Genomic DNA, 26398 nt, shown 5'->3' on the forward strand with positions numbered 1-26398 from the left:
TCGACTATATTGTACATATTCTTGCTCCATCAATAAAGAGGATTTGGTGGTGTTACAGAACTAGAGTAGAGTCATAGATCATATCGATCTATCGGACTTGAACAAGTATATATCTTGGTGTAGTTTTTATCGTTTTACTGCTTTAATTAGTTTCTTGTTATTCATAATCTGTTTCTCCCTATTTTTCCTCCGATTATTGTTTGTAATTTGTTAATTTTGTCATTGTTAATTGTTTGATCGTTTAAAATTTAGTTGATTTAATTTTGCACATTTAGTTGTAATTTTCCCACATTCCTTAATATTTTTTTCTAACATTGAAAAAATAATGATAGTGGTGTTGGTGAAATTTAGAGTTTAGTTATTAATTATGGTGTGATGTTGTTTTGAGAATGGAGAACACGCATAAAGAGAAGAATGAGGAAGGAACAAGAAGAAGAACAGAATAATGTTCGAAGAAAAGTAAAAGAAAAAAAATGGAAAAAAATTATTTGTTTTATTATTTTTGTAATATTTTTTATATTTTTACTTTTATTAATTATTTTTTTATAATATTTAAATATTTAATATTGTGTAGGCCAATCAAAATCTGGCACATGTATGATTCCGTACATGTCAATCCTTCACCTTGATACTTAACTGAGAAGTGTAAAAAGCAAAATAGAAGTAAAATTCAGACTAAAAAATCAGTTTGTGAAGTTAATTGTAACTAATGCAACGTGTGTAGTGCTCAACTCCAACTTGGATAGACGAAAAAAGCATATAGGCTACAAAATTTCTAAGGGCAAGTTCAAAAATAATCAGGAACAAGTTTTCAAAATTCAGTAATCCTATTCGCTGCAACTTAAAAATGTTCTCCGACTCTTCTGGTTCATACTCATATCAACCAAGTTGAAAGTGATTACAACCATTTGAGCTATAAATTACAACGAATATCACGGCATTTCTAATGTAATTAGTCTAGAGATTTATGAAAATGCTCCTCACTTGCTTAGGGAAAGATCTATGTGCATGTAAGCTGTGCTAGCTACGAAGAACAAAAAGAATGCTACCACCAGCATTAACGGTTCCGCAAGCATGAAAATGGGCTTGAAGTTGTAGTAAACCTGCCAAAGAAAGTAGATTGAGAAGAAAACATTAACAACTGAAAAATTATAATTGAAGCTTTCAAGAAATGACTTTTTTGAGGGGGGAAAAAAATTTGAAGGCCAAGAATGAATTGGGGGTTAATTTTTATTTTGATATGTCAATTAAAATATAGGTATCACCAATGTATGTGGAACGATCAAAACCAGAACTTTATGTCCATATTCAATATATATAGCAAGAACAATATTTCTAACACGATCAGAAGAAACTCATATTTCTCCAGAGTAGGCTAAAACTGTAGATTCAGAATCTCCTAATTAGAGAGCACTTGAGGTGACTGAAATGATTTACAAAGAAAAGAGAGAAAATTTCCAAATATGCAAAAGACAGGTGATCACCTGGAAAGGAGAGTTGTGCTCGGGGACCACATTTTTCTTTTCAAGAACTACGACGGTCCTTCCAACCACATCAAGATATGTATATTTAGTCTGCAGAGATATACGTATAAATATATAAAATCGCAGTAATGTCAAAATTCAACTTCAACTACTGTTATATGCACATAATCAATTTATAGTTAATTTTTAAATAGAGTAATTTTTTGTCTAAACCAAAAGAAAAGGAGAATTCTCTGAAATTGGATAATTTACGTATGCACGGTAGTCAAAATGAATAGCACGAAGAAACCCAGATGTCAATGTCGTGGATATGATACGAACAGCATTGTTAGGACAGGCAAAATATGATTAGCAAGTATAAATTAAGCAATTACCTCCAACTGCTGCTCTACTGGAAAAGGAGTAACAACAGACGAGTCTTTTGATCCCTCTGGCAGCACAACCTAAAACACAGCAAATCCCCAAACTTATATTTCCAGTGCTTCAGATTGTAAGAGTGAACCAAGAAAATAAAAAGAATTAGAGCAATTTAGGATGGATATATATCACCTTGATGGTCAACTTGTCTACAACTGTGTCAATAAGAGGACAACCAAAAGTGAAGTTCAGGTATCTCCTCCCATCAGATGATTCAAAAAGGAAGTCTTGCAGTGGTAGCACATAGCCTATGACAAAAGTAGCTTTCCAACCACCAAACAAAGGATACCTTGGTTCAATTTCAAGTTCTGACTGCAACGTGCAGATACCAGAAGGGACACAGTCAAACAAAATACTAACTGACAAGCATTAATTTAAAGATATCATTTTACAGAGTCTTAGACTTATATGTCAACCATTTTCAAGAAAATAATATGATCAAGAAAAAACTTCCCACATGGATGGTACAATAATTACTAAAAACCTTCTGCAGTTTCAGGAGAAATAGGTAAAGATAATGAGAATAAGGCAGAAATAACTTGCTTTACTCAAATTTAAACATGAGAACTTGAACTTAACAGCACAAATTTAAACTTAAATGATACTTGATGTGATTATTGTCAACGCAATTTAAGATAAAAGAAATAACTCAAGAACGTACTTTCTGATAATCTGTGCGTAGGCGTGATGATGAGATGTTCCCTATGTTATCTCGGTAGTATACTGAATGAACCCTAGGTGGTAGCCTTGCCAAAATCCTTTTAAATGAAGAGACGCCACTCTGAGCTGGCCTTGATTGATATTCAACCCTGCCAAACGAAAGCATCAGAGATTAAGAGCTTAAGATCACAAATGGAATTTTGATGTTAAGAACAAAACAAAATGTAGCCGCCCTGTTGACTGTTGAGGCCTTGTTTGCTAATATCTGAAAACAACAATTCTTCTCCTTTAGTGGTTGTTCTCTTTACAGCTCTATAATTTTATAGGAGCACAAAAGCATAAAACCACGCCTAACAGGGTGTGCAGAAAAATTGTAAAACAAAGAATACTAGAAATAAAATATTACTCAGAAATGGAAAATTCTGACTTTTCAATGGTTCAGCCATTACTGTATAATTACTCCTACAGAATAAGTTTTAATACCGCATCTATGCTCTAATTTTTTTCTTTCACGTGACTAGGAACTTCGGTAGTCATGTCCAATTACTCCAATGAGGTATAGAGTTTGATAATTCAATGAGTTACTAATCCACCAAAGACTATAGGGTTCATATCTCAAAATCAAAGAAGCTCATCCTTCTACACTAACTTATCAGCAGTCAGCACAACAAACCTCTAAGATTTGTAGATACAACAAGCAAGTAGAAATCAAATTGCCTTTGCTAACCAGTCTGTTACTCATGTTGCTACCCAAATGAAAAGCCCGAACAAACTGGGAGTAAACATATATCATATAAACTATGTCCATGCAAAAACATTTATCTTACATCATTGTGTGGCCAAAATTAGAAGAACATATCAAACATTTAAATGTATCTTGTATATGATTTTAAATTCCCCCACATTATCAATGTGAGATAGCTCTTTTGGTTTTCCTTTTAGGATTTGGATAGGATACTTGTTAGGATTTTGTTTGACTCTCATCCCTATGTTAAGAATCGTGCCGGAACGAGTAGAGTAATTCATGTATCCTACATATGATTTTAAGTTCCCACATATTATCAATGTGGACTCTCTAACAATATTTTATAATAGATTAGCGCAATATCATAAGAAAATAAACACACCTTGAAAAGACACCTTTGTGTCGAGCACCAGCATGAACCAGCTTATAATTCTCTGTGATCTGAAGGCTGCCCCAGTGAGATATCTCCACTTCACGTACAAGCTCCTCAACAACAGCAAATGGATTGTTATTCTCAAAATGAACAATGATGGGTGAAAACGAATAGGGGGCACGATCACTGTATGGCCCATACTTTAGTTCTGTACCAACACGATTAGTAGACTCCAATTTGGTGAAAGATTCCACCTTAGTACTTGGAGTCCTAATAAAAGTTGTCTGTTGCTTAATGTAGTACGGTGACAACAATAATGCACTATCACGGAAGTACACCAACTGAGATTCCGATTGGCTTATCTCCAACGGGAAAGGTTCAAGAGAATGGGTCAATTCATAAAGCACTTCTAGTGTTGCCATTTCACCTTTGCCTAATGGTTTGAGCAAGGATATACTGAAAAATTTGGCTCCATTTGGTGCATTGGATTGTTCAGAAGGTTTCACATCGAGGGGGTGATAAGTCTTCTTCTTCTTTTTTCCAGCAGTGACTGCTGCTTTAACCAGTGCGACATGATCAACCTCGGTGGGTGGAAATGCAAGGAGTACTTCAGACACAGGAGATGTCCCAGTATTTTCAATCTAATTGAGAAACACCATTTGTTCAATTGATTATTATTATGAATATACCAACAAATCACTTCCTCATTACCCCAAAAGGAAAAAAAAATCTTATCATTTGATCAAATTTACAGAACTGAAATTAACCGACCCTAAATCTAAACGCCCATAACCATGATGAATAATAGTACGTAATCAGAATATCAAACCCCCAGAAATATTCCAATTTTAAAACACATTGCAATAAATTCGCTATCAAGTTAGCAAAACTTAATTAAAATCAGATAGATTTATTGATTTTCCCATACCTTCAGTGTTAAGAAGACTTTAATAATGTGAGAAGTCAAGTCAATCTGCAAGCATTGATCAGTAAAAATCAGAGACAGTAGGTATAAGAATAATGATACACATCGAGATAAACAACTCCATTACAAATTGATCTGATTATATATCGGTTTTGAATGAATTAAAAGCGTTTGGAAAGCGAAATTGAGCGAGGATGAAGGCTCACTCTGCGCTCGGCGTTGACGATCTGAATGTCCTGAGGGGAGGAGGAAGCGTTGAGAAGTGAGAAATGAGATGAGATCGAAAATAGTAGGGCTAGTACTAGGGCTGCTCCTCCAAGTCTGAGCTCAGCTGCCATGGCTTCTTCCTTTTCGAGTTCTCTCCAAACCAACCAACAGAAGGTTTGCCTTAACAAACTTCACACTTTTCTTCGTTCCCCATATGAAAGCTTAGCTTTCATCTTCTGGGCTCTTTTTGGGCCTTCTGCGAATGTCCATTGGGTTGGGCTTTTTTGTGAGCCCATTTTCGAATACTATGGGCCGAGGCCCACTCCATTTTTGTAGAACAAAATTTGGAGCTCTCCTTATCCGAGTTCTTCTTCTTCATCATCATCTTCTTTGTTCACATTTGAAGGTCCCATCCATGGACGAGAAAATTCAAGGTAAGTCCTTATCTTGCCTCTCCTTCCATTCTTCTTTTCTTGCTCATTCACTTAATTTCTGAAGTATAGAGGCACCTGAACATGCCCAAAAGTTGTTTGTCGAAATGTGCAGCTTACAATTTTTCATTCACTTCAATTTCTCACTTGAAAATACTTACTTGCTGACCAGTCTGTTAATGAATATTCATTTAGAGACCATTGCGAAAACAAAGACATAATTAACAAACAGTATTATGATTCTCTCTAAGACGTTTGTGAAATTTTGACTTACAAAGCATTAAATACTGTGGAAAGTATATATCGTATTTTTAATTCGTTTTTTGATTGTGTATATGCAGTGTTGAATTTCAATGCATTTCTATAATCGTTGATTTAGCTTTTTATCAACTACTTTCTTGCAGATTAGGCTGTTTCGTTTGGGCTCATAAATCAAGTTGAGGACGTATTGAACTGGCCTCTTGTAATTTTTGCTTTTCTTTGTTTTTAGTTCCATGCTTTGAATTGAATTAAATTTATTAGCTAATTACAAAGAAAAAAAATAGATAAATAATGTCTTTTGTAATCCCTTCATCAACATCCATGATTCCCTCTACTTGTTTTAACCAATGTAAGGTTTTTCATCTAAAGGCCAATCAAACTACTTGTTTATCTCCTTGTTTTACTCTTTTTCACGGGAAGCATCCATTTTGTATTATTGAAAATGTACATACAATTTTCAGAGAGAAACCTCTTAGTGCTTTAAGATGTAATTATCAGTCCAATGGAGAAGATATCATATCTTTCGATTATGAAGATGAAGAAAAAGAAGACATTGAAGACACTGGCTCACCATGGGAAGGAGCAGTTATTTACAAGAGAAACTCTTCAATAACACACGTGGAATACTGCACCACCCTTGAGAGACTTGGGTTAGGGAAGCTTTCGACCGAGGTATCAAAATCAAGAGCTTCTGTAATGGGGTTGCGGGTGACAAAAGCTGTAAAGGATTATCCTTTTGGAACACCAGTTCACATCTCTGTTGATATAACAAGGAAGAAGCGAAAGTTGAGGCTTGACGGGATCATAAAAACCGTCTTCACTCTTGGATGCAGTAGGTAGATAATCATTCAACTCAATAGATAATTAGCTTAACTGTTATAATGATGGTCATTCATCCAGGTATATGTGCTATATGTTGAAATGTTGCTATATGTTCTCTCTGGGCAGCAAAATTGTTTCTATCTTTGCTATGAATTTACTTATTTGATTCTCAACTTTACACTGTATAACTGAACTTCTGAATTTTGTAAATTGTAAATCTTATCATTCATTTAGGTTTTTAGTTGTATCTTTTTGTTAGAGTCAACTAGCATTTATAACATCAGGAAGAAGTACAGTGTTGAATTGGTAAGGTTTCAGGATGTTTATGAGCTATTTTGTTATTGGTGAGAACTTGTATGCATTGATCATATGCATAAAATATGCTGTTCTTTATGTTTAGTTTATTTCATAAGGATTTTGAATGTCATTTGTTTTTCTGTTGAAGGTGTGGTGAGGCAGCTGCAGAAAGCATCTTCTCCGATTTCTCCTTGCTATTAACTGAGGAACCTGTTGAAGAACCTGAGACCATTGACATGAGTATGATTTTTGGAGAAAACAAGAGCAAAGTTTTTACTGGAAATGGTGAGGATGGTGAGGAAGAAGATGATGAAGCTTCCATTGATTTTGAGGATCGGCTCTATTTTCCCCCTAAAGAAAAGGAAATAGATATATCGAAACACATCAGAGACCTGCTGCACCTGGAGATTACCATCAGTTCTGTTTGTGATCCAAATTGCAAAGGCATGTGTTTCAATTGTGGTATGAATTTGAACACTAGTAAATGTATTTGTAGCAAAGAAGAGGTGAAAACTAATTCTTTTGGACCTCTTGGAAATTTGAAGAAGCAAATGCAATCAAATAAATGAATTTTCCTAATTACATCAAATTTAATATCTTAAAGCTGTTGTTGAAATTCATATTTCTATTTAAATGTCAGTATGGTATTTTCATTTCCGATTGTAGCATTTTTTTTAAGTGAAACTTAGCTCATACTCTTGAAACCCAAAAGAAAAAAATTGCTAACCAAATTCGATTGAATTCAAATTGGACTAGATTTGGATGATTCCAATAGCTCGTGTCTAATTGAATTGAATATATTAGATGACAATAAACAACTTTTAGTTGAAAATTTACTTCATAGGAAAAAGAATATCCATTGGGGGTTCTCCATTTGCTCAACTATTTATTTTGTTTCCCTTTGAAGAGCTTTTTCAACTAATTGCCATGGAAGATTTACTTGAATGGTTCTACTGCTTTCTCCTGCCTTTGATCCATTTTATTTCAAATAATCTCATTATGGCATGGATTATCAATTCCATGGAAGTTGATATCGACAAACTTATTTATTTCTTTCCACTGTTCAAGAAGTGTGGAATATTGTCCACGAGCCTTTCTTGGATTTGGAGAATTCTTTTCAAGTCTTTGAGCTCAAAATCTCGGCTTAGCGACTATCATCAAAACTTTCTTACCGCAATATTATGGAATAGGGTGTTCTTTAAAATCTTTGGCAAGAAATTGATTTATTTTATGTATCTGAATGGAAATGTTGGGTTGATACTTTTTTTTATCAAAAAATATTTAATTTGAGAGTTTTTTTTAATTTTATCTACAAACTTAATTGACATCTGGATGAGATATGTGATCGTCTCATAGGAAAAAATTCTCAATGTTGTAAGTTTTTGTTAGATATCTTGTATATTTTTAAGATATGTTTGTGTAAATGTGAGCAGACGTATTCAGATAAATAGATAGTTATAATAGTGTACAATAAAAATAAAAATAAAAATTATAGTGTATTATTTAAAGAAAATTAGGGTAGTGTATGCATAATAATAAGTGTTTAGACTTTATCTATCCTAAGTTTAATTTCATTATGGTAGTATTTTTTTTTTTTTTGATGATGCAATGTGAAAATAATAAATTATGTATACATCAATATCTGGTCAATAGGCTTGAAATGATGTTACCTATTCGGATTTGGGCTTGTATACGACAACGTTTTGGTGTTGAAGTTTTGAAAACAATGTTCTGGATTAGATCCTGATTTAGCCATTAGTAATTACCATTTAGAATATTTGTTTTAGTCAATGGGTTTGTTTACCAGAGTTTCTCATGAATGAATCCTTAAAGTTCCGATGCAGACTAAAGTATGAAACATGGCTTGAAAAATCAATCTAGTCTGTCTATAAAGTAATGGTCTTTTAGTATGGTATCTACAATTACTGTCATTGTGTTCTCCTTTTTCCGCATCTTTTTCTCTTTACAAATACTTTTCTTTAATTTTGCTTTTCAAAATAATAATAATTGTGTATTATCCTTAATTATTGATAGAAAATTGTTAAAAGATGTGGTAACTAACACCATCTTCGATATCATATCGATAAATATTAATTTTTAAAAAATATAACTAATTAATCATGATACGTCAAGTATTAAGTACTTTTACATTTGTATACTAATAAGTAATGAGAATCAATAGTAAGGCAATCATTTTCTTACATTTGTTTACTTACATTATTAAAATTAAGAAATTGAGAACTTAAATAGATAAGGGAGAAAAGAAAGGAAGAACTTCCCCTACCAATTTTGTAAAGAATGACATTAAGGTAATATATTTTAATTATTTTTATTTTATTTTTAAAATTAAATATATAATGATAATTTTATCTTTTAAAATATGTCTTACACAGTAACTATATAGTTTAATTCAAAAGAGCAATTTAATCCATTTAAATATTCCGATTACATTTTCTAATAAAATGAACAAGATAAATCACAACTATTCTATTTTCAAAAAAATTAGTAAACAATATTATGAATATTGATTCTGATTATCTTATGAATATTGTATTGTAAACAAAGTGCTCCATAACAATACCCTTATTCATAAATGGCATTTTTAGTTGGATGGCGAGTGGGACTGAAATTTCTCATCCCAATGAGATGTTTGGCACTTTCTTTTGGATCGGACAAATTGTCCAATGTAATTACATTTATGTGGGATATATTAATTGCAGTGGTGAACAGTTGGTAGTTCTTTGAGTCTAAAATTGATAAGTACTCAACACCTTTAATTTGTCTACAATATCACTTTTGCGGCATACTTATTAATAATTAAAAGAACTGAAAGAGATATGGAGAGTAAAAATGAACTCAACTTGCAAATTCTGCCAAAGAAAAAAGAATTGCGAGCAGGTAGATTATACATATTCAGGTGATGAGACTGTCCAACCCAACCATCTTTCACAAAATGCCAAACTTTATACCCATTTTCCCAGAGAGAAAAATATCCATATCTCTATGTACACCACCCCCAACACAATTAATTAAAACCCAAAAAAAAATTAAAAATAAAAATAACCCCCCCAAAAAAAAACTTAAACTTAATAAGAACCCTACTTAGTGTGCCTCTCTTTTGTTTTCCTCCCCCCAACATATAATATATTTCACCATTTTCTCACTCCTTATTCATTTACACATTACAAGGCATGAGCAAAATGAAATCCCCAATAAACCTTTCCCAAAAACATCTCCTTCATCTTTTCTCTCTCTCCTCTTAACAAAACCCCAAATTTCAAAAACTTCAATTAAAAAAAAAAAAAAAAAATTGCACCAAGAAAGAGCTATTGAAAAAGACTTAAAAGATGTGGCCCCCACCCTCATACGAACGGACTACCTTGGTTTGGGTTGTGATCCAATGGACCATAATGGCTGAACAAGCCTCTGAGCCGAAGGACTACCTAGCAACATGGCTTGAGACCTTGTAAGCATTTCTACCATGGACGGCGTCTGATAAGCCTGAACAAGGCTAGACCCATCAGTCGAGTCACCCCTCGCCGTCGCTCGCTGCCACGAGTGAGAGCTCATCCCCGACAGAATATAAGCCCTACCAGACGCCTCGTACACGTGTCGGCTCGCCATTCTCTCTTGCATTTCCTTAAGCTCGGCGTCAAGCGCCACGCACAGCCGGTCTCGAGATTTAGCCGATATGGTTTCCGCTAGTAATTTTCTGCAGCTCTCTAGTATCGAAACCGCGCCGGTTAACTCCCCTCGTTCGGCCACAGCTCGAGCCTGAGCCATTGCTTCCGCGGCTCGCAACCTGTTCCGTTGTCTGTCTACCTCTATCGATATCACCACGGCGGCGGCTCCTTCCTCGGCTACCACCTCAGGCCTCTCAATCCTCACTTCCTCACTCTCCATTGTCGCAATTTCTTTAGTGATAGGATCTTTGAAAGCACAATTCACTTTCAACAACGATGTTATATCGCCGGAATGCTCAGCCGGGACGTGAACAGAGACCAGAAAGTCCCTCTCTTCGTCGGCGTATAAGTCGCCTACGTCAACGAACCCGGTTCGTCCATCGACCCCAACTCGGCTCGGGTAACTTCCCGTTTTAACCGACCCGACCCGAACCATTGGATTCAAACACTGCACTACTACCTGCAATTCCTGCGCCACAACACTCAAAAGCCCGCCTATGCACTGAGCGAAAGCGTCCTGGATCACGGCCTCAGTCTCTATGAACGAGAAAGTCCCACCGGAGATCTCTGATATCGAGTGCATGGACGAGGCGTCGTGGTCTGCACCAAACCCAAATGCGTGGACCGGAATCTGGAACCCTGCATTGTCACCACCGCCATGGATTGATACAGGGAGGAGCAACCGGTAGTTGGGTTGGGTCTGGTTCGTTCCAGAGCCATTTACAGTGTAAGTGTCTTGCCCATCAGACAACAATATGATACTCGCCACAGGATTCTTCCCTCTCCGCTCTTCCATTACCTTAGCACCCTTTCTCAAACCTTCCGCAATGTTGGTCCCTCCATTGGCGACCAATGAGTTAACGGCTTGCAGGGCCTGCTGTCGCCCTACGTCAGTCATTCGCCGAAGCGGGAATAGGCGGCGGGCCGTTGAGGAAAAGGCTATAACTGAAAGTCTGTCGTTGGAGCCGAGATTCTGAATTACAAACCCCATTGCCCTTTTGAGCAATGCAAGCTTGGTGCCCGCCATACTTCCACTTATGTCGAGCACCGTGACAAGATCGACTGGAGCTCGGGGAGAATGAGAAAGCTGTTGCTGTTGATGAAGGCAGCTGCTCTGGTTTCTGGTGTGGTTATGCCTTTTGGTCGTTGCACAAGCTTTAAGATGAACCAGAACAGTGAAATCCTCGAAAGAATTTGACCGTGGAGCAGATGAAACTTCTGGGTATGTTTTGATCTCTATTGTCCTGGAGGGAACGTTCTCTGTTGTACCATCTTCATTATTATTGCAAGGGCTTCTGTTTGACATTGCAGGCTGGCTATTACTCTCTTCTAAGGATTCGTCATCGTCGAATATCCCCGGCTCAGGAGCCTGATACAGAGGAATAATATGTCGGCGGTTTAAGTCCCTTCGAGGAGAAGGTATGCGGCGAACAACAGTCATAACAGCATCACTTTGAGGCGGCCAACCAACCGGAGTGATCGCCGTTGGTCTCCCCGGTGGAGGATGATCAAGAGTTGGAGGACCCTGTAGAGGAATCTCTTTCCATTTAGCCCTGCACACAGGGCAAATCTGGTTGCCATGTTTGACATTAGAGGTTATGCAGTGGAAATGGAAAGAATGAGAGCATTCAGCAGTGAAAATGGCATGTCCTCCTCCTTGCTTCATCTTGGTTAAGCATATAGAACATGTTTGCTGAAAAATGGCACAAATTAAAAAAAAAAAAAAATCAGCATCCATGGTATATACATTCTACTTTCATTTCTATAAATATATCAAACAAAGGTCAAAGATTGAAAAAGAGATACATAAGTATTGAAACTTGTTGCTTAACTCAATCAACATAGGAGGGGGGGACCATCAAAGTGAACATGAAACTAGAAAGAAGAAAAGAGTAAATTTTATTTTCTTAGGTCTTTGAAGTTGTGCCACACATTGTTATTAGTAAAGATGATTTTTTTTCTATTGGGTAGGCCAGAAAGTACAATTATCTATACCGACAAATATTCAAAAGAGTTTTCGATCTTAGCTATTAATCTTGAAGGAAAAAAAAAAAAGTCAATGTTTTGGCACCCTACAAATAAAGAGAATAATAGGAAACGATTAAGATTAAAAGAAATAAACGTATCATACGTGTTCACTTGTGAGACGTTATCATTGACCAGAAATAATAATTCACAAAATTAATATAATAAGGTTGAAAAGGTTACCAAGACAACATACAATGATACAAATGGAGAAAAGTAAAACCATCAGTAATAAGTTGTTTCTTTATGACATTGCTTTCTCTTTCTTCTCTTTTACTTGTTTGATGAAATTCAATGGCAGAACACTTGTAGATGATGATATCAACAGACTCATCAGATGAGGACAGCAAATGACCAATTTCACCTTTGTTTTCCCTCTCAAAAGGGAGAAAAAGGAAAAGGAAAAGAGTAAAACTACTAGTTATATTTTACTGCTTAGCCAAACAAGGGTCTTGAAAGGGACTTGCATTTAAATGCTACTATGACATGGGTAGGGTAGGTAGGGAAAAATACATTAAAAGAACAACTTTGATGATATCTGCTATAAAATATTGACTTCATTATATTACACACACTGAGAAACAAAATCTTATGAATCCTTTTCATATAAATATATTATTAACAAAGGAATCACAGTTATTAATTAGTGTAAACATTGATGCAGATCAAATAATATTTGTAGAAATTAAAAGCCATTTGATTTGTCCTAGTCATTTGTTTTGAAATAATCTCAAAAATCACAACCCTGGATTTGTTGTTAAAACGATAATAGATTATCTCTAACTTCTAATCAAAGTTCCTAATTGTGGTAAAACTAAAACCCCCCATTTTTAATTCCAAGAAAAAGTGTCACTTTCACCTCCTTGTATCCAAATATGCCAAACAATCGAAAACAAAAAATAATACCAGAAATAAAAATCTGCTTCAGTTATTAAGACATCTAAATAAATATCTGGTGCTATAAACACCCAAAAGAAAGAAAAATAGTTACAAAAGATAATCATTAGTATATCACTGGCCAAAAGAAAAAAAAAATCTAGAACTAGATTTTCTAGAATCATTGAAGAAAAAAACGACAGTATAAGTTAGTGAAAGATAATATATGGAGGCAAAGAACAAACCTTAGACGATTTACTGGCACTTTTAGAGAGCTTCAAGCTGTGAGAAGAAGTTGCTGGAGTGGCGGGCCTGGAGGAGCTGACGGCCCAGTTGGCCGGCGAAAGTAGAGCCGCGTCGGACAATCTATCGGAGGTGTCAAGGGAAGGAGGGGAGTCCTCTAATGTTCTTGGAACATATAAACAGAGATTCATTCCCAGAGCCAACTTTGCTTTCCTCCATTTGCTTCCCATTCTTTTGTTTTGTTTATCAAAAACCCAACAGAAGAACCAAAACCCAGAAGCCAAAACAATGCTTTCTTCAATAAAATCACAAGAAAAAAGGCAAAAATTCACAAAACCCAGATCTCAAATTGCTTAAATTTAGCTGCTTTTTGCTTGGGTTTTTTCCCCCACTTTGTCTAGCTGAGAGAGTTATTGGAATGAGAGAGAGAGAGAGAGAGAGAGAGAGAGAGAGAAAAAGATGGGACGACTTTAATAAAAGTTTAGTGGAGCACGAAAACCAAGAGGGAGGGGGAGAGAGGTTTAATGGAGAAGAGTTATGGGAGAGAGAAAGAGTCGAACAGTTGATAAAAACGACAAAAGGGACTAAGTCATAAATGAGGGTTGAGAATTATATTCAACATCTTCTTCATGTCGTTCTTGTTTTGGTTGTTGTTGTTGTTGTTAATGGTCTTCTTGGCCGCCATGGAAATTAGAGAGAGCTTGGACTAGTGTACAGAGAGAAAGAAAGAGAGAGTTATTTGCTGTTTGTTTGTTGAGTATTTGAGGATTTTGACCTTTTGTTGTTTTGGATTTCGGGTAAGCTTTGTTTTCTGATAAATTGGTTAAAAAAAATGGACATTAATATAAAAAGCACGTTTTGGTTGAAATTGAATGCAATGATGGAAAAGTTAGCTGTTTTCTTTACTTTTCATCCCTCTCTCATGTTTATCTTCCATTTTTACCCTTGGACTTTTAATAAATTTTCACTAAAAAGAGACTGTTGTTGTTGTTTGCCTTGTATCATTATTTATCTTATTTGATTTTATCACTTCTCATTGATTTTTGGGATTAAACTTAAAACAGCATCCTATTTTGTCTTTTACAGATTTTCATGTAAATAATAATTAACAGTAACAAGTAAGAAGTTATTAAGTAAAATAATATAATATATAAAAAAAGAGCATTGTTATAAGCTTAGTACCTTCTCGATATGTCGCGTTGCGATTGGTTAGCGATACTACCTAAAAGCTATTATATTAAATTATATAAGATCCGATATTTAGTTGAATCAATAGCAATATTGACACATAGAAGGGTGCTAGGCACCACTAGTGCCCTTTAGCATTTCTCATAAAAAAAATATTGGTAGGTTAAATTTGAGTTTTTGAAGATGAAATAGTAATTTCCGAAGAGGCTAAAATCATGTATGTTGATTAATTTGGCCATTTGCAATGCAACACTGCAATTTGCAGCTTTTGACTGCCATATATTGATATATAATCCTCATGCATGCAAAAGAAGATGGAACCATTGTTCATATTATGAAATTCAAATGTAAAGTGTGGACTATATATTCTCCAAACTTATATTTCTCGTGATCAATTATTGTCTTTTTCTTTAATGTGATCATATTAATTATAAATGAAAATTGTTTTGCTATTTATTGGTAAGGAAAAATAATGTTGTTGCTAAGAAATTATAATTGTAGATTGCATTGCAAATTATAACAGTAATATTTCATTAATTCTTCTTTGAGAAATGTCACTCATAGGTAGGGGTGTTCGCTGTGCGGATGGTGCGATTTTTGACTATTTTTTCAAACCAACCCGCACATGTGGTTTTTCAAATTTCTCGAACCGCACCCGCACCGCGAAATTAAAAACTCGCAAAAACCGCACCGCAAAAAATAGTGCGGTGCAGTGCGGTTTTTGTGGTTTATGCGGTTTGGACTATCACTAAATAATTAAATTATCACAAATACAACAAACTTTGAGCAAAACTTATCTAAATACTATAAGACTTGAAAATAAATATGAAAAAAAAAATTAAGTGTCAACAATACAATAATTAGTAGACTTTAAGTTTTTTTTTTTTTTGAAAGAATAGTAGACTTTAAGTTGAATATTCACATATTGGACCTAAATAAATATAAAAATTGGTATTTTTATAATATGCAGTGCGGTGCGGTTTGAACCGCATATTAACAATTCAAAACTGCAAACCGAACCGCACCGCGCGGTTTAGAAAAAATTCAAACTGCGACCGCACCACAAAGAATTTCAAACCGCATTTTTTTGCGGTGTAGTGCGGTGCGGGCGGTTTGAACGACTTGGGCGGTTTGATGAACACCCCTAACTCATGGTCCTAACATGCTTATGGGTATAATATAGTTAATAATATACCTCATAGCAATAATATTTTCCTTTTACTTTTTTTTTTTGTCATTGATGACATGTTATAAATCCAACTTACTAACTACAACAAATTTTTGTGATACCGGCAGAAATAATACTCGCGGAGGTTTTCTGCCGGTATTAATTGGGGTATTACTGACTGATGGGTAATAATTAATAATTTTTTTTAAAAAAAAAAATATTAATACCGGCAGAAAAAAAAAAGTAATACCAATGGAAAATCCACCTCTATTAATGAGGGCGGGAGTTTTACTGCCCAAATTTTGAAAATAGCAATACCGATAGATTATTAGAGGCGGGTTATGCCGGTATTATTAGAGAATTCTTATCGTTTTATTATTATCGACGGATTCTCAATTAATGTTTTTTATATAAACCCACCCCATAACTCAAAAAACAATTTTTTTAGTTGCCATTTTTTCTCATCCGCTCATTTTTCTTCCGCCCCCTCCACCCATTTCTCTTATAAAACTCACAAAACTACCATTCCACCATCGTGCACCGCCATTCTACCATTGTCCGATCATTACGCGACTGTCAGATAATGTTTCTTTTACCATATTTTTATCATTTGTCATTTTTGTTTCTTTTTTTTCGTTTTTGTAAAAAAAATTCCATGGTTTAAGTTTTGGGTGAGACTTGGAACTACTGGCTGAAACAATAATGGGCATTGAAACTGTCAGAATACTAATTGAAATCGGTGCAAAAATTAACAGGTCGGTTTTTTAGTTTCATTAGTCATATTTTTTTTCTTTAAATATTTAATGATTAATATATTGATTTATATAATTATGTGTATAGTTTATAATAGTGTAAATTATAAGTGAATAATTGTATATAATATATATATGTGTTATATATTTACCTATAATACATATACAATCTATATAATATATTGTTAAATTTAGTACATATAAATTTGTAAAATTTTAAATTTTAATTTATTAGTGTTAGAGTTAGTTAGCGGTTAAGGTATATGTTATTTTTCTGTTACAAATGTTTGTTACTCAATTCTTTACGTTTTTTTGATTGTCTAATGTAACAGCGAACACTATATAATACAATTGCAGCTCATCTTCTTCATTGAGCTTTTTCTCCCATTCACTCTATTTCTTCACTTTTTTCTTTCTTTCTCAACTTTTACATGGTATCATACCTATGGCTGATCCTGACGATCTTCGCAACAACGCTCCCCCCTCGTCCACCACAAGCTCCGATCGAACCATAGGCTGCTGCTCCACAGTTTCAAGTTCTAAACCCCTGCTTCCATTGAATATCAGTTTGGATCGACATAATTACTCCTACTGGCGGTCATTAATCATTCCTTTAGTTTGTGCTCATGGCCTTGAAGGAATTCTTCGAGGCAGTACTCCACGGCCAGAACCACTGCTTGCAGGTACAAACACGATGAACCCTGGTTTTAATCATTGGATTCGTTGTGACGCTCTTCTAATGAGTTGGCTTATGAATTCCCTCTCAGAGGCAATGCTTGGACATGTTCTTCATTGTGAATCTGCTGCTGATATTTGGACGGTCTTTGCAAGCCTCTTTGCCACTCAATCCAAAGCCAGACAACTGCAACTTCATCTCTCTATTCAAAACACGAAGAAAGGCTCCCTGAGTATTGACGAGTACATCTTGAAGATGAAGAATCTTGTTGATTCTCTTGCTGGTGCTGGCCACAAACTTTTAGATCAAGAATTCGTGATGTACATTCTTGGAGGAGTTGGTCACGAGTATGAAACGGTGGTTATTCTATTGACTGCCAGAGCTGATGCTCTTACCCTGCAAGAAATTCAATATATGTTGCAGAACCAAGAAATGAGGATTGAGCAAACTAATTCACAAAATCTCGACAATGTGCAAGCAAATTATGCTCAATTCAACAAGAATGCCTCTAGCTCCAATGGAAATAACAATTGTGGTAGGGGACAATCACAGGGCCGTAGTAACATGCGAAATAGAGGCTCTCAATCGAATGGTCGTGGTGCATCTAATGGCCATGGATGTGGTTCTCGTCCTGTTTTCCAAATTTGTGGCAAGATTGGTCATCTTGCATACAAATGTTATCATTGATATGACATTGACTCACAAACCAGCTCCACCACCTCTCAGCCTGAAGGCCACAATCCACAAGCACTGATTTCTGATTCCAATACCCCAACTAAGGACAATGGCTGGTATGTGGATAGCGGAGCCACACACCACATGACTTCAGGTGCTCAGAATCTCAACACAACCCATGACTACAAAGGCAAAGCCAAAATAACTGTTGGTAATGGCTCTAGACTTTCAATTTCTCATATAGCCAATCTGAATTCTCTACTTTTCATCCAAACAAAAAATTAATTCTCAATGATGTGTTACTTGCCCCTACTATCACAAAAAATCTGTTAAGCATTTCTAAACTTACAATAGATAATAATATTACCTTACATTTTGATTCTCATGCACGTATGGTCAAGGACAAGACTTCGGGCCAAGTACTTCTGCAGGGTCATCTTAAGCATGGCATATATCACTTGGATCTCCCTTAAACAAATGTCAACCCCACTCAATTCAATAAGAGGCCACTCTCTACCCCTGCTGCTTATAGTTGCATTAAAGATAATACTGGTGCAATACTCTCTGAAGCTCAAGTTTGGCATCATAGGTTGGGCCATGCTTCTCCAAGGATAGTTAAAAATGTTCTTAGCAGTCTACATTCTATAACTAAATATAATTCACTTCCTTTTTGTCAAGCATGCCAATATGGCAAACTACATAATATGTATTTCAGTAGTTATGTTCCCAAAACTACTTTCTATTTTCAGTTAGTGCATACAGATGTATGGGGGCCATCATTTTATAGTTCAATGGAAAGTTTCAAATACTATGTCAGTTTTATTAATGATTTCTCCAAATTTACTTGGATATATCCTATGAAAACAAAGTCTGAAGTCCCTATAATTTTTAAACAGTTTAAGTCTTATGTTGAACTGCAATTTAATACTAAAATTAAGGTTGTGCAATCTAATTGGGGGGGTGAATAGAGGCCATTGCAATCTATCCTTGAACCTTTAGGCATCAATTTTAGACACCCCTTGTCCCCATACTCATCAGCAACAAGGTAGAGCTGAAAGAAAACATCGACATGTTGTCGATATGGGCCTTTCTTTTCTGGCACTGGCACAAATGCCATTAACACACTCGTGGGATGCTTTCACCACAGCTGCATATACCATTAATCGACATCCAACCCCAGTTTTGCAATTCATAAATCCTTTTTGAGGTACCATTTCATCCAAAATATGATTACAATTTTCCTAAGACTTTTGGTTCCTCTTGTTTTTCCTTACTCAAGCCATACCAGAACCATAAACTGGCCTTTCGAACAGCTCATTGCCTGTTTCTTGGTTACAGTCCCAGCCATAAAGGGTACAACTGTATGCATCTCTCAGGTAGAATGTACATAGCTCGAGCTGTCAAGTTCAATGAGAATAATTTCCCCTACCACACCCTATTTCCCAAACCAGCAATCGTCCCACCTATTTCACCTTTAACCCAAACAAGTATCTTCCTTATTCCTTCACCACCATCAACTGTCCTCCCTCCACAAACTACACACCCACCTGCTCCACCAAATCATTCACCTCCTAATTCTCCACCACCACTACAACAACAACCAATAGCCCCAACCACAACCATTCCCACCTCACCAGCATCTCTTATTTCCCCTACCTTGAATCACCCTCCTCCTGTCAGTACCACTTCTCAACCACATGTTGACCATGAACCAGAACCAACACTACATCATGTTGACAGAATCCTGTTAGGTTTTATGCCCTAAATAAAACTCATTTCATATAATCAGATTTACTTATTAATAAAGATCAGAAATAACATTTTATGTTGCATGGTTCACATGATTTATTTCATGATTATATGTATATAATGTATGAATTCTTTTTAAGTCCAGAACATATGAGTTGGTTAAAGATTATAGTGTTGTCAGCACAGTGGAATATAATCTTTATTATATGTTCAAAAGTTGATTCCCTGATTTGTCAGAACACTGGATTTAGACTGACATGGTATAATCAGCGATAGGTATTCTTACACCTTGGAAAAGTGTTATGTCCTTTCCAGGACATTGGTAAAGTTTATTAGTATCGGATGCATGGAGTATGCATTAGAATGGACCGATATTGAACTTTGAATTAGATTTTGAAACTTACCGTAAACATCTATTCAATTCAATATCATAAGTTGATCCTAGATCACATGATCGAAATCCTGATATGGTTAGGCTCAATTTCAAGAGTATTATTCGTGTTCTTTGATTTGTTAGTTAAGCCTAATCTTTAGTCTGGGCAATACGTACATTTTGGGAACACGGTAGTGCAATTGAGTGGGAGCGCTAACATAAATATGGAATCTATAGCTTCTATTTGGCAAATAGAAGTAAAGGATGATTTCCTTCGAGCTTAACCAAACGAAGATAAATGGTGGAGATCTCATTTCACTTAGGTGAAATATCATTTATACAAGGTTAAGTGTTTTAAGGATAAAATACATTGTAGGGTGTTACGGTAATTTAATCCCTTTACAGTGTAAATCATCTATATAGAGGATCATTGATCACATTAGGGTTATAACAATGGATAACTAATGACGTGTCTATATCGTGGAACATATAGAGCGTTTCTATATGACTGAGAGTGCAATTCCAAGTTCTAAGTGTGGATTCAATGAGGAATTAATAAGTTAGGGAATTTACTTGGTAAATTCGGTTCGACTTATTGGAAGCTCGGTTATATAGACCCATGGTCCCCATACTAGTTGAGGCCATACTGCTTGTAAGACTCAGTTAATTGATTTTAATTAATCAATTATAATTCTAAAAGTTAGACTATGTCTACTTTATGAATTCTCACAGTTTAAGGATGAAATCATAAAAAAAAGGGTTTCTAGATTTAATTATTAATTAAGAGACTTTGTATGTCTAATTAATAATTATTGTAAATGAAAATATTATTTAATAATCTATTTTAGTTATTAAATAATTAGTTTTGGCATTTAAATGATTAGAATTGGAAAAATTGCATTTTTGGAGAAATTGAAATAAAATTGAGGAAACTGCAAAATCCAAGTGAGGCCCATATTCCCTCTATGGCCAAGCACTCCCTTTGTGTTTCCCAATTATTATTTTTATTTTTTAATTGTCATGTAATTGCTAATCAAAGCCTAGCTATAATAGGAAAGTGGTGGATCACACTAAATAAGGCAGTTAATCAATTACACAGTAAAAGAGGAAACTGTTTTATTTGGAAAGTTGTGCTCTCCATTCTCCCTATATATAGCAGCCCTTGTTCTCTTCTCTTGCACATCATATGCATGCTATCAGCCACGAAATTAAGAGAGAAAAGAGAGAGAATTTTCGAAATCCTTGTGAGATGAGTAGTGCCCACACACATCAAGTGGTATCTCAATCATAGTATGGAAGACTATGGAAATTCTACATCAAAGAAGGAGAAAAGAAGATCCAGGTTCAGATCTTGGTGATGCTCTGCTACAGAAAGGAATCAAGGGCTAGAGATCTGAACGGAAGGAGTCATATTATTCCGCTGCACCCACTGTAAGGTTTTCTAACTTTATATGTGTTTATTTTCATTGTTTTAGAATTCATATTAAGTTGTTAATCCAACATACTTGTTAGTAAATCTAGATCCTGGTAAAATAATTTCCAACAACTGGCACCAGAGCCATGGTAATGATTTACTTTCATGTAATATGAATTAAAACGATGATTGCATGTTTCTGTGTTGATTTGGATGGTTTCATGTTGGTTTATGTGCTTATATGATGAATGTTAATGTTGTACGAAATTTTTCCATGAAATATATTTTTTCAATTTTTGAAAATATTTTATTTGGATTCCTTGTGAAAAATTAAGCAATTTTGTTTTTTACGGAACTCGATTCCGATAAAAATTGATAAAGTTATGAATTTTGGAAAATCGGGATTTCGGGTATGCATGGTGCTCAATCGCGCGCGCGTGACACGCTCGAGTGCACCCTGCATCCGCCCGTGTCTCCCCTGCGTGCGCCGAGGTTTCCTACCCAAGCACCCTGCAGGCGCCGAGCTTCGTCGGCGTGAGCCCTGCATCCGCGCGCGTTTGAGGCTGCTGGCAGCCTCCTGGGCTACTCCATGCAGCCACTTTCCCAAAATTGCGATTTTTGGGATTTTTTTTCCCAAAAATCCAATTTTTCCAAGGGATTGTTTCCCAAAATTCATTTTTCCTTTTTTAAATATTTCTAAATTGAAATGTTTCCAATTTTAAATATTTTCAATTTGGAATTTTTCCAATTTTAAATATTTCTATTTTGGATTGTTTCCAATTTTTAAATATTTCCTATTATGGTCAGATTTAAAAATTTGTTAACTTCTTTAATATTTATTTATTATTTAATTATAAGATTAGATATTTTGATATTTAAGATATTTTAAATTAAAAGATAACTTTGTCTTTTTATTTAAAATATTATATTAAAATTATCTTATATGACAAATTAAATAATTAATAAATTTGAAATTAACATAGATATTTTTATAGATATACTTACCATAATATTTTTCAAATTCAAAAATTTGTTATTTTGTTAAATATTTAATTATTTATAAATTATAAGTTTAAAAATGATATTTTTTCTATATATATCATTTTTTCCTTATTAGAAATTTATAAATCATATCTTAAATATTTAAATAACATAAATATTTTTGTAGAGATTTGAATATTGCTTAATTTGAGATATTTTGACATATAATTATGGTAATTATTATTTAACCAAATCTATTTTAAAATTGGTTTATTTTATTAAATTATAAGATCTGATAGTGATATTGAAGATTCTTTCCTTTTATATCATTGATCTTATTAGATATTTAATTTAATTTGATTCAAATAAACCTAGATATTTTGAAATTAGTTTCCTTTATTTGGTTAGTTTAAGAATAATAATTTAATTATATTAATATCTTGATTCACATCTGTTACATGGACAATGTTTGTTTATTTATATTGTTTATTCAAAACTTTTTAACAAACCTATTATTTATCTGATCTAAATTGCTATGATTAACTTGTTGACGGATCATGATCCAATGATCTGATTTTAATCATAGTCCAATTGACGATAGATCTTATAAATAATTTGTAACAGGTAAATTTTGTACTTCTTTCATCTGTGTAAACCTAGTAACATGATAGGGTCCATCCAAATCATTTGACCTGTGTGAGCCTATATGTTTGCTTTTGGGCTTAGATGCATATAAGAAGCCCATTTAAGTTTTTACTAAGTAAATGGACTAGGTTGCTAAAATAAATTTTGACATAAGGAAATTTATTTAGGCCCAATTAGATTTGGGCTTATTCAATGAATAACAATTGTTTATTTTAAGGTTAAATTCCTCTCTTTTGGGCCTTGTGAGAGAGTTGGGGGCCATAGAAGTGGGTACGACATACTGAACCCAGCTCCCCCTCACATGAACTACTCCAATTGTGAAGGCCCATTTGCCTTATTTAAATAATTGTATTAGGTTAATTATATTAGTCTAACCTAATTAAAATTGAATTAGCAACATAATTAACTTTTAAAATATATGAAATTTATTTTTCATTGTAATATTTTAAAGTTAATTTTAGAAAAACACTTAGTCAATGATATATTCTAGACAGTTATTTCTAGTACTAGTTATTATTTCTAATATTAAATAGGAAAATATCATAGATTGTGAAATTAATTATTTCCTAATTAGTTTTGGTACAATCTAAGTTTAGAATATTTTCCTAGTATTAAACTAGAATTAATAATTAAGTTTCCTCTTTACTTAATTATTTATTTCTTGAATTTAATACATTTAATTAAATTGAAAATTTCAATATCTAAGTTGATTTTCATCATGATACTTTAATATTGTTATTTTCATGTTATTTAATTAAAGTTGAAAATTATCTTAAGTTTGGAATTTTTTTTTTTCAGAATAACTTAAGTTTGAATAATTTTCAAAATATATTTTATTTTATTTTATTAATCATTTCCCAAAATTTCGAAATTACATTTCTTTAATGTAGAAATTTCGAATTTTATTTGAAAAATAGATTAAAGTTGAAAATTATTTATTTAATTTTGGACCAACTTAAATCAGTGACTTTTTCATTTGATGGTTAATTAAAATAAATGAACTAAAATATATTATAATTAGAAATTGGATTAATTAGTCTATGAAAGTCTAGATAGATATTATCTGTTTTGCTTGAAGTATTTTTCTAGTGATATTTAATTAAATAGAAAATTAATATTTAAGTTGATTTTTTAATCATGATACTTAAATATTTGAAATTTTTCTTAGATATTTAATTAAATAGGAGAATTATAATTTTTTGTTGAAAATTAATTTTTATTAATTTTGGGCCAACATAAAATTAGAGTAATTTTCCAGGATTTATTTTATTTTATTTTAAAGCATTTTCGAAATGCAATATATATTTATAGAAAATTAAATTTGAGTTGTAAATTAATTAATTTTGAAACAACTTAAATTGAATAATTTTCTACATATTTATGGAAATTATTACTAAGATGGAAATAATTCACGTTATTTATCTATCTAAGTATAATTTATAAATATTAAATTAAAATTTATATTTGGAATTTTTCATTCTAAATTGGAAATTTTAATTAAATAAATATATATTTAAAATAAATGGATTAAAATAAATATTAGAAGAAAATACAAACCTTCATTAAATAATGAGCTTTATTATTATAAGGATATTCGATCTCCATTGTTGGTTTTACATAGCTATTGTTTTAGTGAGTAATCCTCCCTAATGGAGGAACGTTCATTAGATGGTTAGCACCGTTTAATCTTGAAAGATAAGTAATCTTGTAAGTTTTTTTTTATATAGTTTATGATCACCCTAATGGTGGCGACTGTATAAGACTTGCAAGAATATGAAACAATGGTGGAAGCTCATAAGATAGAATAGCCTTGACTCTCGCCTAAACGGGACAACGCGGATTCACATCTTGATCGAATAAAAGGTTGCTAGAATGTTGATCATTTTAGATGAGCTGACAACTCTATTCAATGGATGATAGCTTTGACTCTCGCCTAAACGAGACACTGATATCAGTTTGTTGAAAACCTTGGAAATTATTTAGGATTGTATGTTTTAGTATTTTCACTTGTCATTCCTACTTGCTATGTGCTTGATAATTTCTGAATTGTGTATGAATTTGTATTGAACCATGTTATTTTCTGTTATTAAATTGTAGTTTAATTTCGAATCTTCATTGTTGGTCTAACTTGATTTGTTTTTCTAATGAGATAAATCCCTAATGGATTTTCACCATTAGACTAACATAATAGTGTTAGATCTCGAAAGATAAATATTGTATATGCAAGGTCTAGCTGTTCATCAATTGATGACATCTTAGACTAGTGTTTTACAATATGAAACAAGAAGATTGTATAAATAAGATTACTTTGACTCTCGCTAATCGGAGCATCGTTGGATTCTTATTTAAAACGAAATTATCCTAATTCCTCTTAGCTTATTCATTTCGAATTAGCTTAATGACATATCATTGGATGAATGGTCTATAAATCATATAAAGTCTTATTTTCTCTTAAGAAATTAGATGACACATATGATTATATTCCCGGAATTCTATCCCTAAATGATATAAATCCTCAATCTTAGATATCTCCTACTTGTATAGGCAAATCATAGAATTAGATTAGTAGTGGTGGTCCAAGAAAGAATTACTAATTATACAGTTACACTTTCACAAGTGTTTCATAACCATTTTCTTTCAATGGATTTAAACTGTATGAGTTTAGTATTCTGTGACCAGAATCCACTTGCACTATTCTAAGAACTCTTTGATGTAACTTAAGTCATCAAAAGATACAACCACATATTTTATAAATCTATGGCATTTGTATCTTGTTCATAGTGGTTTTGACAAGATTATTCTCTGCAAAGAGTTAATATGCCTATATCCACTGAAATTAAGTTCATCTCATTCGCAGATGGATGTACATTCAGGGGTGGATATGAGTTTTTCGTTGTATTCTTAAAACGATCACTCTAGATTTTACCTTATGCAAAAGAAATTTGAAATGTTTAAAAAATTTCATGAATTTCTAGCAATGGTGAAGGTAAGTGGTTAAAGATCTTGCGAACTGATAGGGGTGGAGAAAAAGTTATAGATATGCAGTTCAAAGATCATTAATTTGATTTTGAATTATATCCAAACTTACCTCCCCAGAAATTCGAGTTGCATATTGATGATTAGTTACTAGTCGTTGCCTAAATCCTTCTATGGAAATTTCAGAATGATGTAATGGTTGTATACTTAATGTAAATCATTACTAGATTCATGGATGACCTAATCGAAATCTTAAGAAAAGCTAGAACTGCTAACCCTGGTTTGCATGTTTGTTAGCTATTCTAAGTGATTAGGGGTGGAACATCCCATAGTCATTAGATAAGAAAGTGTT

At 33.7% G+C, this 26398-nt stretch overlaps 3 protein-coding genes across 3 annotated transcripts; 1 reads left to right on the forward strand and 2 right to left on the reverse strand.

Moving 5' to 3' along the window:
• Window positions 1–808: 808 nt before the first annotated feature.
• Window positions 809–4988, reverse strand: LOC115705153 (dolichyl-diphosphooligosaccharide--protein glycosyltransferase subunit 1B). The gene is made up of 8 exons (XM_030632393.2): window positions 4811–4988; window positions 4608–4652; window positions 3689–4320; window positions 2563–2710; window positions 2034–2213; window positions 1859–1927; window positions 1485–1574; window positions 809–1103 (listed from the first exon to the last, which is right to left on the reverse strand). The coding sequence occupies exons 1-8, from the start codon at window positions 4940–4942 to the stop codon at window positions 981–983; spliced, it is 1419 nt and encodes a 472-aa protein (XP_030488253.2). The 5' UTR covers window positions 4943–4988; the 3' UTR covers window positions 809–980.
• Window positions 4989–5128: 140 nt separating this feature from the next.
• Window positions 5129–7211, forward strand: LOC115705154 (large ribosomal RNA subunit accumulation protein YCED homolog 1, chloroplastic). Its single transcript, XM_030632394.2, has 3 exons — window positions 5129–5245; window positions 5647–6339; window positions 6771–7211. Exons 2-3 carry the CDS (start codon window positions 5795–5797, stop codon window positions 7189–7191), a joined length of 966 nt encoding a protein of 321 aa, XP_030488254.2. The 5' UTR covers window positions 5129–5245; window positions 5647–5794; the 3' UTR covers window positions 7192–7211.
• A 2282-nt stretch (window positions 7212–9493) lies between these two features.
• LOC115705209 (E3 ubiquitin-protein ligase WAV3) lies at window positions 9494–14275 on the reverse strand. The gene is made up of 2 exons (XM_030632473.2): window positions 13452–14275; window positions 9494–11998 (listed from the first exon to the last, which is right to left on the reverse strand). Exons 1-2 carry the CDS (start codon window positions 13677–13679, stop codon window positions 9998–10000), a joined length of 2229 nt encoding a protein of 742 aa, XP_030488333.1. The 5' UTR covers window positions 13680–14275; the 3' UTR covers window positions 9494–9997.
• Window positions 14276–26398: the final 12123 nt, after the last annotated feature.

The sequence above is a fragment of the Cannabis sativa genome, chromosome 1 (genome assembly GCF_029168945.1).
Source record: "Cannabis sativa cultivar Pink pepper isolate KNU-18-1 chromosome 1, ASM2916894v1, whole genome shotgun sequence".
Lineage (NCBI taxonomy): Eukaryota > Viridiplantae > Streptophyta > Magnoliopsida > Rosales > Cannabaceae > Cannabis > Cannabis sativa.

What these genes read in the sequence shown, in the direction of transcription:
- LOC115705153 (XM_030632393.2), bottom strand. Translation starts at nt 4,942, where the DNA reads ATGGCAGCTGAGCTCAGACTTGGAGGAGCAGCCCTAGTACTAGCCCTA. An exon ending in AAGTCTTCTTAACACTGAAG is followed by an intron (nt 4,321 to 4,607) that starts GTATGGGAAAAT and finishes TTTCTCAATTAG; the next exon opens with ATTGAAAATACTGGGACATC. An exon ending in TACGCACAGATTATCAGAAA is followed by an intron (nt 2,214 to 2,562) that starts GTACGTTCTTGA and finishes TGCACGTTGCAG; the next exon opens with TCAGAACTTGAAATTGAACC.
- LOC115705154 (XM_030632394.2), top strand. Translation starts at nt 5,795, where the DNA reads ATGTCTTTTGTAATCCCTTCATCAACATCCATGATTCCCTCTACTTGT. An exon ending in TTCACTCTTGGATGCAGTAG is followed by an intron (nt 6,340 to 6,770) that starts GTAGATAATCAT and finishes TTTCTGTTGAAG; the next exon opens with GTGTGGTGAGGCAGCTGCAG.
- LOC115705209 (XM_030632473.2), bottom strand. Translation starts at nt 13,679, where the DNA reads ATGGGAAGCAAATGGAGGAAAGCAAAGTTGGCTCTGGGAATGAATCTC. An exon ending in GTGCCAGTAAATCGTCTAAG is followed by an intron (nt 11,999 to 13,451) that starts GTTTGTTCTTTG and finishes GCCATTTTTCAG; the next exon opens with CAAACATGTTCTATATGCTT.